This window comes from Austrofundulus limnaeus, unplaced genomic scaffold (genome assembly GCF_001266775.1).
Source record: "Austrofundulus limnaeus strain Quisiro unplaced genomic scaffold, Austrofundulus_limnaeus-1.0 Scaffold26, whole genome shotgun sequence".
NCBI classification, from domain to species: Eukaryota; Metazoa; Chordata; class Actinopteri; order Cyprinodontiformes; family Rivulidae; genus Austrofundulus; species Austrofundulus limnaeus.
The window spans coordinates 2,338,053-2,351,073 of record NW_013952428.1 but is presented as its reverse complement, the minus strand read 5'-3'; the positions used below and the strand labels follow the sequence as shown (position 1 = coordinate 2,351,073).

The 13,021-nt window shown below is 39.1% G+C and overlaps 1 protein-coding gene across 2 annotated transcripts in view; it reads left to right on the top strand.

Annotated features, from left to right (window-relative positions):
- iqsec3a (IQ motif and Sec7 domain ArfGEF 3a) overlaps positions 1-13,021 on the top strand; it is a 96,110-nt gene that overhangs the window by 46,527 nt on the left and 36,562 nt on the right. For both annotated transcript variants that reach the window (XM_014004779.1, XM_014004780.1), the window contains exon 4: positions 6,507-7,762. In XM_014004779.1, coding sequence (XP_013860233.1) covers positions 6,507-7,762 — 1,256 coding nt within the window. The remainder of the gene's footprint in view (positions 1-6,506; positions 7,763-13,021) is intronic.

Sequence of the window (13,021 nt, the reverse complement as noted above, 5' to 3'; positions counted from 1 at the left end):
CAAATTTTATAAATAACACATAATCTCATACATTATTGCCATGTCTTTCATGACCTGTTAGCACTTGGATGCTAAATCTTAGCTCAGTATCTGTAAAAATGGAGGTTAGCTATCTGTTTGTAGGCTAAGGTCAGTTAGCTGTGGCAGCCATCTTGAATTCTGAGAAAACCTGCTGTAAATAAATTACTTTCTGCAAATTTAACCAGTGGTTGAACAGAAATGTTGAGAAAGGACAATCTGAGCACACAAAGGCAAAAACATCATCACCCATTTGCTTTTGGTGGTGGATTAAGTATTTCAGATTTCTCAGTGCTCACGAGGTACAAAAGTTGCTGATCTTAGTCTTTTAAGTCTTAACTTCCATTACTGTCTGTGTGAGTGTGCCGCACCACATGGCTGCACCCAATCAATAACTCAGAGCAATCAGTAAACATTAGCTCYTGGTCTTAAGTGTTTCTCACTCCCAAGGTCTAAAACAAAAGAAAATTCTTTAAAAGGCAATAGTTACTGTCATTTAGATCATGTCCGGTTTTTTGTATATATTCGTAAACTCAAGGAATTCGGAAAAAAAACCTACAAGATGATTAGCTAACAACTATAAAACTGAGCTAACAGTTGTTTTATTTGACTCGGGCGGGTTTGTTTTATCAGCTCCGTGCCATTTTTCTTCAGGTTTGACTTTATTTCATCACCCCCCTAATCGAGGCTCAGAGTGTCTCTTTCCCCTCACCTCCACTCTCGCACTTTTAATCTCACATCTAAGAGCCCCTATTTTCCACTATCTCCCTGTCAACTAGGCTTGAGATACGCAATCAGCTGGATTGATCTTCTGTCTGTACAGGTGGGGGTTGCAGGGGGTTGATGCATCTCCAGATCAATGTCAGAGTAATTGCATCTGCAGAGAGAGATACCTTTATTGCTGAAGAAGGAGCTCATGACGGATGATTTCACTCACTTAAATGTGAGTTTTTAACCCCGAGAAACACGTCACCTTTGTAAACTTAGTATGCATATTTAAAAAAAAACCATTTATTATATTTCCCTAAAAGTGAAACCTTTGAAGTAATGCTAGGCTCAATCATTTTGTGTTTTCTAAGATGTGGCAGACATTTTGAATCAGCTGTAGATGTTAGGGGTATAAGAAAATATCGATACACTGAAATATCACGATATTTCATTTCCTGATACTGTATCGATATTCTAAAGCCCAGTATCGATTTTTTTTTACTAAGGTTTAAAATGTCAACTTTCCTGCCAGCCGTTCATTTTTATGTTGTAGTTCAGCCTCTGACCACTAGTTGGCAGCAGTGAGCCAGCCATTTAGCTCCTCTACCTCTTGAGGTAGAGGCYATTGTTAAGTGTTGGGTGACCTTATTGTAAATTAATATTAAAAACTAAAAGCTGCCAAAAATATGTTTTCAAACTGTTTATTGTCAAATTTAGTCTAATAATTGAAAACATGGATGAAATAAGAAATATGAAACAAATAAAAAATACATACAAAGCAGAACACAGCTAAATGAATCAAAAGTATGTCTACGTAATATTAGAATTTTCTGAGACAACAAATTTTGGTTTTTCAATTTTTCCCCGTGAGAGGTTTTTATTTAATAGAATTTTTGGACAAAAAATTGCAATATATCGCAATATATCGCCTTGCTTACAATATTGCAGTATATTGGGATATATCGTATCGTGACCCCTCTGTCATGAAATGTATCGTATCGCCAAATTCTTGCCAATACACAGCCCTAGTAGACGTACAGTCAATTACTACTTTTGGTAATATTTAATACAAGTTTTCAACCTAAAATTTCAACCCATTTACCAATTTCCATAAATGCATCAGCAAAACAGCCCTTCATCCTCGGATACCATCTGACCTTTTCCATTGTCATCCTCATTTTACAACCCAGTCAGCGTTAGCAAGGTCCCACTTTTGCCGTTACATAATCATCTCATTAATCATGTAAATGTTTCTGGGCTGTAAGACAGCTTGCATGAGCATGGAAGCTGATAATCCTGGCTTTGCATTTTGCTTCTTGTTTCTGCAGCATGCAAGATTTAATGATCTGCTGTTTTTTTATTTACATATATTAGTCTTCTTTCATATATCTAAAAGGGTGATGTTCTTTAAACCTGATGTCGACTCACTGCAACGCCAGCTCACTGCACACAAACTCACCGCACCAGGCTATGACAGCTCACTGCACTGTTATATCTATGATGATGACTCACTACTCCTACTATTGAGAGGAAAGACTTGCTTTTAGATGTTTCTCTGTTCCAACATCTTGCTGTGATTATCTGATAAATTCACAGGTTCACAGGTTGCAAACTTCTCAGTCTCGGGATCCTTGTTTCAAACAAACAACTTCTCTAAACGACTAAATTTATCTCTGCTCTAAAATATAGAGTTTACCTACAACTCACTCAAAATACAGCTCCTTTCCTCAGAAATGATGCCATTAGCTTTCCATGATTACATTTTTGTCCTAACGTGACTATGTAAATTTAGGAACCACATCTAACGTTTTCTGATTATGCTCATATTCAAGCTTTAAATTTTGGTCTAAATGTTTTATTTCCTACTGGAATGTCTGATATTCCGCACTGCATTGTGCAGCGCCTTCTCTCCTCCCTCGTTCAGAGTGAAACATGAGGTCAGCACGGTGCTGATCTGCCTGTCAAAACTGATTTAGAGATAGTGGTGGAACAAAGCGCTGTTCTTTCWAACCGCTGAAGGATCTTTTTCACCACTGCAGCTCAGTGAAGTAATCAGAACTACAAGTGACAGGGAGGGGCTAATGAGGGGAACAGTGTCATTCTTGGTGTGGTTCTCTGTTTCACCACCTTTTTTTAATGTCACCTCCTCTTTAACACCCTTGTTTTTATGCGTCGCCTGTCTGCTTTTCATCCAGCTGTCGCTTTCTGTGACCTTTAGCTTTCTACACGCTAAAGTGAACGTGTGCGCTGTTGTGACATTATAACTGTGGCCATGAATATGACATGCATCAACATGTTATTGATTAAAGTTTCCTTGGATGCTGTTCAAATGCAAAAAATAGACTTTCAAATATAATTTATCTTCATACAGTTTAGCTTTATCATTCTACTAACTTATCAATTCAAAGCCACAGAAAAATGCTGTTTTAGCACCAAGATGTGTAGCATTTAGTATAAAACGACAGAACAAATAAAAACCAGAAAAAGCAGAGTAAACTCTATTCTTACTATGTTCTTTGAATTACCTAATGATTTTGTGTAATATTGTTTAATTGTTCAAAAAATAATCATATCAATCCTACAAATTTTAATGACATGCACATGTTTGCTAGAGCAAATGCTTCTAAATGTGTTCACATCAAGAACGTTTACTTTTTAACATAAGGCTGTCTCAGAAAAATATATAAATGTCTGTGCTAAAAAACGTATTACAGTAAATCAATAAAGCAAACATTTATACTAAACAAGCTATGCATCATAAATGCTTAAAGATTTTTGTGGGGAAAAAAGAGCAATTTGTCATAAATGGCCAAAAAAGCTGAAATTATCATAAAGCTGCAAAAGCTGATACAAAGAAAGAAGAAAAAAGAGAAGCACCTTGGCTGTATTAAGTACTAAAAAGCTAAAATTTCAATTAAAATGTGTATTTACCTGAAAAAAGATACAATTAGCTGAAAATAGCCAAAAAGTAGCTAAAGTTGCAAAAAAACCTGCTGAAATCAGCAGAAAGTATTTGAAAGGACAGTAAGTTTACGTTAGCAGAAGAATAGCTGAAAAGAGTAGAAATATAGCTGAAAAAATGTAATTAGCAGCAAAAATATCTGAAAAAGGCTGAAATTAGCACAAAGAAGTTAAAAAAAGCTGAACTAGAAGAAAAGGTAAAACGTGAAGTAAAGATGTTTTTGAAGGACTTTCAGGATGGTGAGTAAAGCCCCATTCATCTTAAATGAAAAAAAGTGGCTGAAAAGGCTAGATATCTCAAAAAGTAAAAATTGGTAAAATACTAAAAGTTATAGCCAGAATATCCTGAAAGAGCTGAACGTTTTGACTTATAAATTATTGAAATAGCACAAAAATTGTGGAAAGATATACGAGCCAAAAAATGTACAGAACATACATGAGTAATCTCTATTACCACTTGGTACAATCTTACAATGTTAGTAGTATCAAGAACCATTTGAAATCTTTATATAGCAACAAATGATTTTAAAAAATGAAAAAGCTAAATATGTTCCCTCATTTTTTTTATTTAAAGAATATAAATAAATTATGGCCCAACTGATCCAGAAGAGGTATGAACTTTAAGCTTTCAGTTCTGTTTTAGTATAAAAATGATGTTCCAAACATTGTGCATTACACTTTTTTTGATAAAGGGAGATATAAATTAAAATKTATCACTGTAACACATGCAGAAATTTAAATATWATGCACCAGTAGTCTCAAACTRTCTGCATTGTGCCTCTGAGTAGCTKAGCAAATCGGAAACAAATTAGCYGAGGCAGCAATGCCTCTGTTTTGAACTTGGTTGCCGAATTAAACTRCATTAATAAGAACTATTAAAATGCCTGGTAATGAGGCTACAAAGCAGATCAGCATTCCTGCTAATTCTACAGTTCACATCCATGTAGTTTAAATGCAACCCTTTCTACTTCCTCAATGCTTCCTTGCTCCCTCCATAATGTCTGTGCTCATCCTGCAGGCTGCAATTCTGAATAGCAAAGTGTCTCTGATACACACTTGAATAAAGCAAGCATCATGACCCAAATACTTTATTYATTTCCCCCCCAACCCGGCTTACAAAGAAAGCCAAACACAAACAAGCTGAACTGCAACATTTAATCAAACGACGCCACGCTGATGGTCTGCTCTCACGTTCAAGGGCACCTACGCAGAATTTGTTTTGTCGAGGGACACTCCTCCGAGTGATGTCAATCATACCACAGCTACACATTTATGAAAAAAGGCTGCGCAATATCTTTAGAGCACAGTCCTGGCTGGCAATAAGGTGCATAGAGCAGGTCAGATAAAAACTAAATAAATACAAACAGTGATGAATATTCAGGCTGAGTTTGACCAGCCTGCCAGCCATCGTCAGCAGATATAGTAGAGCTGGAAGCCAGAGTCCTATTCAGAAACATCCTTAATATTCTCYGTCCGTTTCACTTTGCTCGCTGAGGCACTGCGCAGAAATGTAAATTGAGTAGATAAGATGGATTTTCAGTGTCATTTCACTTTTCTAAAGAGCTTTGTGTGTGATTTTGTTCTCCCAATGACAGCGACAGAGCCTTGCATCTTGTTGAGCCAGCCACTTATCAGAAATCAAACCCTTGAGCCATTATAGCCTATCAGTGTTGACTTTAATGGAAGTTTAGGTGAGCTCGTGCGGTGACTTTGTCCAAGACTGAAGGAAAACGAGATTAAAGTCACAATTTGATCCCTTTTCGGTCACTCAGTTGCATTTGAATTGGCAGGTGGACTGAACTAATCCTCATCGTCCTGATCCAGACAGCAAGCCTGATTTCTTAAAAGAAGTAAAACACAGAAGGATGTCTAGTTCCTAGCATAAAAACTTTTTAAACTCACATTTCAACACAAAGCAGTTACAATGTTTGTTAACGGACCCTGTCRTTCCAAAAGCTGACATTCATCCCAGCGCTCTCATTCTGGATGGACTCAAAAGACAAACAGAATTAAACTCATTGATTTTGATCGGAATGAAAAGAAATCTCAGAGTGACTTGAAAAGATAAGCACCCGTTCTGGCCCAATTGTTCAGGGAAATTTAAAGAGGTTTCATCGARTGACGGAGCTGCTGCCAGATAAGAACGGCTATATTACGTCTCCGCTTCCCACAGCCTTTCTGCAAAATTTCACAGGCAAGATTAATAGCTTGCTCAGCTTTGGGAAAGTTAGAACTGCACGTGTGGAATTCACACGAATAAAAAGCAGTTTTTACTTCTGGTTTAAAATTTTCACTCAAAAAGACAGTTCTCATATTTATAGCTTTTTATTAAATCACAGATTATCAGGTTAGCTTTTTATCCAATGAATATCTAAATGTGGCATTTTTCCTGCCTAAAAATGAATGTTTATAACTCTCAGCATTGTCTTTTGTCTTTTTCTGTTCAGCAGCTTTTAATCTAATGACCTGCTGACTCATTTTGCACCCACACGCAACAGTTTTTCTTGTTTCAGCTCTTTCAGAAAGAGTAATAAAAGAAGATTACAATTTTTGAATCACTGATACTGATGTGCTGAATACTTTTGTATGATAGTTTTAGAGAAAAGGACCAAAATCCAGACTGATGGCAAAATGTGTGTCTTTGAACCCCTACATTGAAACAGCTTTGGGAATTGTTAAAGGAAACAGAATGCAATGAATTGAAAATCTCAAAAATTCAAGAAACAGAAAAATGTAATGTATTTTTTTTACATATTCATGAGTATATATTTAAAGGAAAACGTCACTATTTCTTGTCCGTTTGTCTTTGTTTCTCTTAGATCGAAATGTTAGAGCAGAAATACGGCGGCCACCTCATCTCCCGCCGAGCCGCCTGCAAGATCCAGACCGCCTTCCGCCAGTACCAGCTCAGCAAAAACTTCGAGAAGATCCGCAACTCGCTCCTGGAGAGCCGTCTGCCTCGACGCATCTCCCTGCGCAAGGTCCGCGTCCAAAACACCGAGGGCGTCTCCGCTGAACGGGCTCTGGCAGAAGGCTGTAACCTGGCAGGCATCCCRCTGGTGCGCTCGCCATCTCTGCCCACCACAGTCGGTAGCTCCCTGACAGACCTGGAGGACTCCTTCACCGAACAGGTCCAGTCGCTCGCTAAGTCTATAGATGACGCACTGAGCAACTGGAGCCTCAAGACCATGTGCTCCCTGCAAGAAGGTGGCACGTATCAGTTCAGTGCCGACTCTTTCAATGCGGCAGCGGCGGCGGCGGGAGTTGCAGGAGGAGGTGGAGAAGGAGGTGGRGTGGGACAGTCAACAGTTCCACCAGGTCCAGTGGACCCAAGTGACCTGTCGAGAAGCGCAAGCAAGCTGATGATGGCATTCCGAGACGTGACGGTGCAGATCGACAGCCAGAACTTTAGAGTTTCTTCCTCAGTCATGGAGTCCTCTTCGGTCACGCTTGGAAGCTGCATCCAACAGGACGGAGCCGCCACCGCTGTCACAACAAACCTTTCACCGCTGTCTGTCCCACAAAAACTACCTCCTCTACCTCCAGAAGCCCCAGGCGAGCCCATACATGCCCCACCTCCACCACAAGAGCCCCCGCCACCCCCGGAACCGGAGCTCCAAGAAGTGGAGGACGTCGATTTCCCCGCCCCGCCTCCGAGTGAAGAGGAGCTGCTGGAGGTGGGTCAGCCTCCTCTGACACCTCTGGAACAAACGTCCGCCCCTGAAAGCCTAGAAGAAGCCAATCCGCCTCCTCCCCCTCCCCCGACAGAGCCCACTCATGTACCTCCACCCCAGGAGGCCTTGGCGCTGGGGAGCTCCCCCGTGGCGGAGCCTCTGGATGTGAAGCGATGCAGCTCGGAGACGGCCGACAACAGCTCGGAGCAGATGAGCAGCAGCAGCACGTCGACGGAGGCGCGCTCCACCTCTGAGGCCTCGTCTAAGGAAGCACTGCAGGCCATGATCCTCAGTCTTCCACGGTACCACTGTGAGAACCCAGCCAGCTGCAAGTCGCCCACGCTGTCTACGGACATCATGAGGAAACGCCTTTACCGGATCGGCCTCAACCTTTTCAATCTGTGAGTGGCAACGCTGTTTATATCTCCCATGTTTAAGTCCAACTCAAAGTAGCTGCACTTTATGGTACAGTTTTAGATTTAGATTACCTTACGTTGCCAAATAATAGAATTAAAGTCAATTTCATGCATGTTTGAGAAATACTTGAATCTCCTGTGGTAGCCATGTGGAGTTGCCTAAATGCTTGCTGGTACATAGCACTGCCTATTTTGCCAAAGCTCCTCCCTGGACCCCACAGAGCACCCCTCCCCCGAAGCATTGTTGTGAAGATGTGCGGAAGTGGGAGTGTCAGAAATGGTAGGAGGTTCTTAAAAGAGAGAGAGGCCAATTTCAAGGCATTTAGATTTATTTTTTATTGAAACAGCATTCACACAACTGAAGGTAGCATAATGTAGTTACTTGATTGTGGTACAGAATTGAAGTACGGTATGTGCCTGTAAAATACATAATACCCACCCTTTAATTTAGGTTGACTCCATACCCTCAGTTGTTGGTGTGCATTAATGACTTTATGAAAACTTCATTCAAAGTAGTTCACAAGACATTTTGCTAACAAACATCGAGTCATAAGCCAAGACTAAGAGTTTAAGTTTTGAATTATTCTCTGCTGATACACACACTTTTAAATCAAAAGGTTTAAAATTGTATGAGTTATTGCCATTTTGTGATTGCCAATGAAGCTTTGCTGTGGTGGCCATCTTGAATCAAATTCCCTCCAAAACTTTACCATTTGCAGATTTCAACCCAATGATTACTTTGAGAGTTTCTGTTTTGTGATTCATGAAATATTTTGTTGCAGACAAATGAACACAATCACTCTTCCTTTGCCAGCAGGTGCAAATTATTGGCAGCCTCAAAAATGAATTTTAATGAAACCAAAAACGGATTTGAAAAAAAAAAGAGTAGTATAAATCATACATTTTTAATCAATTTTACGAGATCAATATACCAGAAAAATCAAATTCCCCTAGTTACAAAGTAAAACAGCAAAGATTATTTTGAGTCATTTGCTCTCTGGAAGTTTATTCCCTTTGTAGATTTTGACCTTTTGCTTTCCTGTTACATCTTACGTGTGTACAAACTAATGTTTTTTTAAATAATTCTTTATAATTTAATAATAAAAAGACTTCAAATAAAGATAGAAGCACTGAAAATATAAGGATACTCGCTCAATCGAGTTACTCTTGAACTTTGACCTGAAAAAAATAGACAACAACAAAAAACTCTCACTGATCAGAAATGTAGTAAAAGAACTGACATAAAAAGGCCAAAACACCAAACTTTGAAGCATCTGTCTTCTTTGAGAGACACAAAAACACAAAGAATAAAACAATTAGGAAATTACTGAGACAGAGAAGTGCGGGAGGACTTGTTTGCAATGGGAAAATTGTGCACAAGGCAAATGTGGGATAATCCAGTTAAAGCAATAATGACCCTTATTTACTGTGAAACTTTAATTTGTGCACACCACACAATGTATCGATTGCCTTACAAGAAACCTTTTAGGGTACAGGACAAATTAAGGTAATGAAGAAAGACTTTCCTTTTTTCAAACCTGGATGATTCYGCCATCCTCCTATCTTCTTTCCAACATAAGATAAAGAACCAAACACTTAAGTGCTGGTGGAACCCAGTGCACCAAGAGCAGAAAGGTTGTAGGTWTTCACCAAATTGTATCCTGCTAGCACTTAGCTCCGTCTTCTTTAAGATCACAACGCCACTTACTTCTCTAAAAGCATGCTTTCACACACTGCCTCACTGCCACTCTGGCTAAATATAGAATACAGGCTGCTATAATTCATTGAACATATAGATGCAGGAAAACATGTCAGGAAGTTTAGTCATGCTATTTGTGGCGAGTACGTTGAATAAATCAGAAATTCCTGATGAAGACTATTGTTTTTCCTTCCACCTTTTTTTTTATTTGTGCTMAATTTTTCCTGAATCCTCGGACAAAAAAAAGTCCTGCATCGAGAAGCTTGTCTAGATTTGCTGCTTTTTATGCATTCTGAACCAGCCGCCCTCACTGTCTAGTCGAGAGCGACAAAGTCAGAACCAGAAAAGAACTTCTAAAGTCATGCTCTAGACAGGTGCAAGGTGGTTTTGTGGCAGCGGCAAGAGATAGAAGAAAAAAAAGTATTGCCATGGTGACAGCCGAACATGAGGCCAACTTAGACTGTTCACTGAGGGAAAACAAAAACCACTGAATCCCAGAGATGTTTGTCAACTTATGTTATAAAGGCCTTCTTTTTTYCTTGTAATAAAATATTTTTAAAGAAACTAAATAATGCAACAATTTTACTTTAAAGTGCCTGTGACATCAAATATTTGTCATAAATATAAATGCATTTTTGGAAAAATAACACTGATAACATATTGCAAAAATAATTTCATGCCACTCAGATGAGCATTTGTTGAGATATTTGCGCGTGAATTAACAGGAAGTGATGTCAAAGGGGAATGTCTGAATGTGAAAAGAGCATTGCTATAATAGCTGACAACACAGACTGTAGAGATTGAGAGAGAGAGAGAGCGAGAGAGAGCGAGAGAGAGAGAGAGAGAGAGAGAGAGAGCTGAAGAAGAGTAATAATTCAAATAATATTGTTTCAATAAGAAAAGACTAGGAATTTTCTTTCTTAAAGAGTTCCCCTTTGATGTCACTTCCTGTTTCACTTTGGTTGAGCTAAGTTCAGAAGAAAATATGCCAGTTATGTGAGAAAATGGGTAAAACATGTGTATTATGCCCAGTTTCTTAAATATAAAGATGTTTTCTTTGACTTCTTGTATATGAAGGATATTCATGTCATAGGCACTTTTACGGAGCCCGTGAGGGGACATGGGAGGTTTGTTTTCTTTTGCTTTCCCACGCAATAGTATTGCATTACCTCGCAATACCTTTTGCATTCTCTGTTGTGCCTGCCTATTTATTAGCAAATTCACATGCTCGCCTTTAGCAAGTTAGCCTACGATTTTAATTCAGCTTCAGAATGAATATTTCACACAGCCAAGCATGGAAGTATGTCATATGCCGATATTTTAACACAGTGCAGCCACGCAACATCAATGTCAAATTCACGAACTTGTGGCGACACATCCTGTTTTGGTAACTGGATATTTCAAAATAAAAGTCTGATTTAATTCAGTTCATATACAAAATAAACTTTTGCGTGGGAACGCAAAACAATTTTGCGAGGGAATGCAAGTGTTTGCGAGGTAACGCAAAAAGTTTTGCGAGGTAACGCAAAGATATTGCAAGGTAACGCAATAGTATTGCGGGCTCCGTACACTTTAACTAGTTAGCAATGTGTACATCAGAAACTGTTAGGKTCACTTGTATTTTATGGATCAGAATTTTGGGAAAAGGAGACTGTGACTTTTGGTCTATGGGTGGAAACAGGATTAACTAGAGAAAACCCACAATGGCACAGGGAGATCATGCAAACCCCACCCAGAAAGGCCAGGAAGCTAGCCTGCAGCTTCTCACTAAGATGGTGACAGCTGCACCACAGTGCTGCTTTCTTCTCATTACTCTAATCAAATTCCTTGAAAGATAAGCTCACTGGTAATAAACTGACTACGACATAACAGCAAGATAGAGAAGGAAGTAAGCGGAAAAAAAAAGAAAAAAGTGAAGGAAGGGAAAGCAATCGGGCTTAAGGCTTATTAGTTCCACCAGTTCACATCCTCCTCCTTATACCTGTGCTGTGATATCCTTTGCATCTTAAAAAGGGCTGTTTGCTTTGGGCTAAAAATGCAGATATTGCTTGATCATGCAGACAAAAGCACTCACACATGCAGAAAATTGGGTAATATAAGCGACAAATGTATGTGTTTATGACAGCAGGAGTTTTGTGCAGCATCTACACAGGAGGGGATAAGCAGGATTGCGGAAAGTCGGGGGGTTTGGGGTAAATGTCCTGCCTAAATATAAATAAATGAATAATAAAAAAAAAACTGGTGAATGATAGATATGAAAAGCAGAAGTAAGAGAGAGCGGCTGAAATGAAAAGGTTAGGAGAAGATCACTTGATAAAGTTTCAGTCCGAGTATGACCAGAATGATGATAACTCCATTATGTGACAGTGTGGGTCAAGGACACAAACCGGAACTGCCGTGCCAACGAATGAACCAGCAGAGAGGAGATTATGTGTGACATTAATAGCGGATTCCTGACTWCATTTATCTTTTTGTATGCATGACTTTTTCATCTCACAGATCCATTTGACATGTCCTTAATTCCCCCCCCACCCTTTTTTTTTGCTAGTGTAGTAAACGCACTGATTAATCATTAGAGCCGAGTGTGGCAGATCTACATCTATTCCCCATCCTACATGGAAATGGAGCACCATCAGAGCTCCTCTCTGAATTAAAGAAAATGTCAACGTGAAGAGTGAGCGGGTGCAAAGAGATATCTAAATACATATGTCAAGCAGGGCTAATTAACACAGCAAGCCACGCCAGTCTCCTCTGGAGAGATCTCACCCATCAGGAGGGAAGAGCGTCACAAAGAAAGTTCACTGTATGTGTGTATTTATTTCCAAGGAGTGGGTGTTTGTTTAGGGATATACAATCCTTAGCTGTGTTAGTATTCTGCTCTCAGTGCTGAACGACCCAGCACATAATTACAAACTCTAATATCCAGATGGCAAATAGAGGGAAAATTTCTGATATGTTTTACCCCAGGAACACAGCACCATTTTTCTTTTTGCTTTTCTGCTTTGAAAATAAAAATAATGAAACTTGTTTTARTTTTTCATATGCAGATGTGTGACAAAAACAAAATGTAAATATACGCAGCATTAAAATTAACATTTTTTTGTTTGGTTGATTGTTTCTTTGTTGCATCACTGTTCACTACTGAGCCCGYGAGGGGACATGGGGGGATTTTTTTCTTTTTGCRTTCCCTCACAAAAGTCGTTGAACACTGTTGTGCCTGCCGGTTTTTTAACAAACTCACATGTTCACCATTAGCGAGTTAGCCTACTGCTTTAATTCAGCTTCAGACTGAATATATCAGTGGTTCCCAAACCTTTTATCTTCTGACCCACAAAATATCCATGGCAAAAACTTGTGACCCCAAATATTACTGGTCTGAGTACACAAACTTTGTTAAGAACCATAAAATCACAGGCTTTTTGACAATCTAAACAGTTAGTACACAAATATAAATAATTATTTATGCTTATTATGTGTTTTTGTAATAGTTATAGGGAAGATATTACATCAACAATTATTTTATTTCCCTTTAAATTGATTTCTGG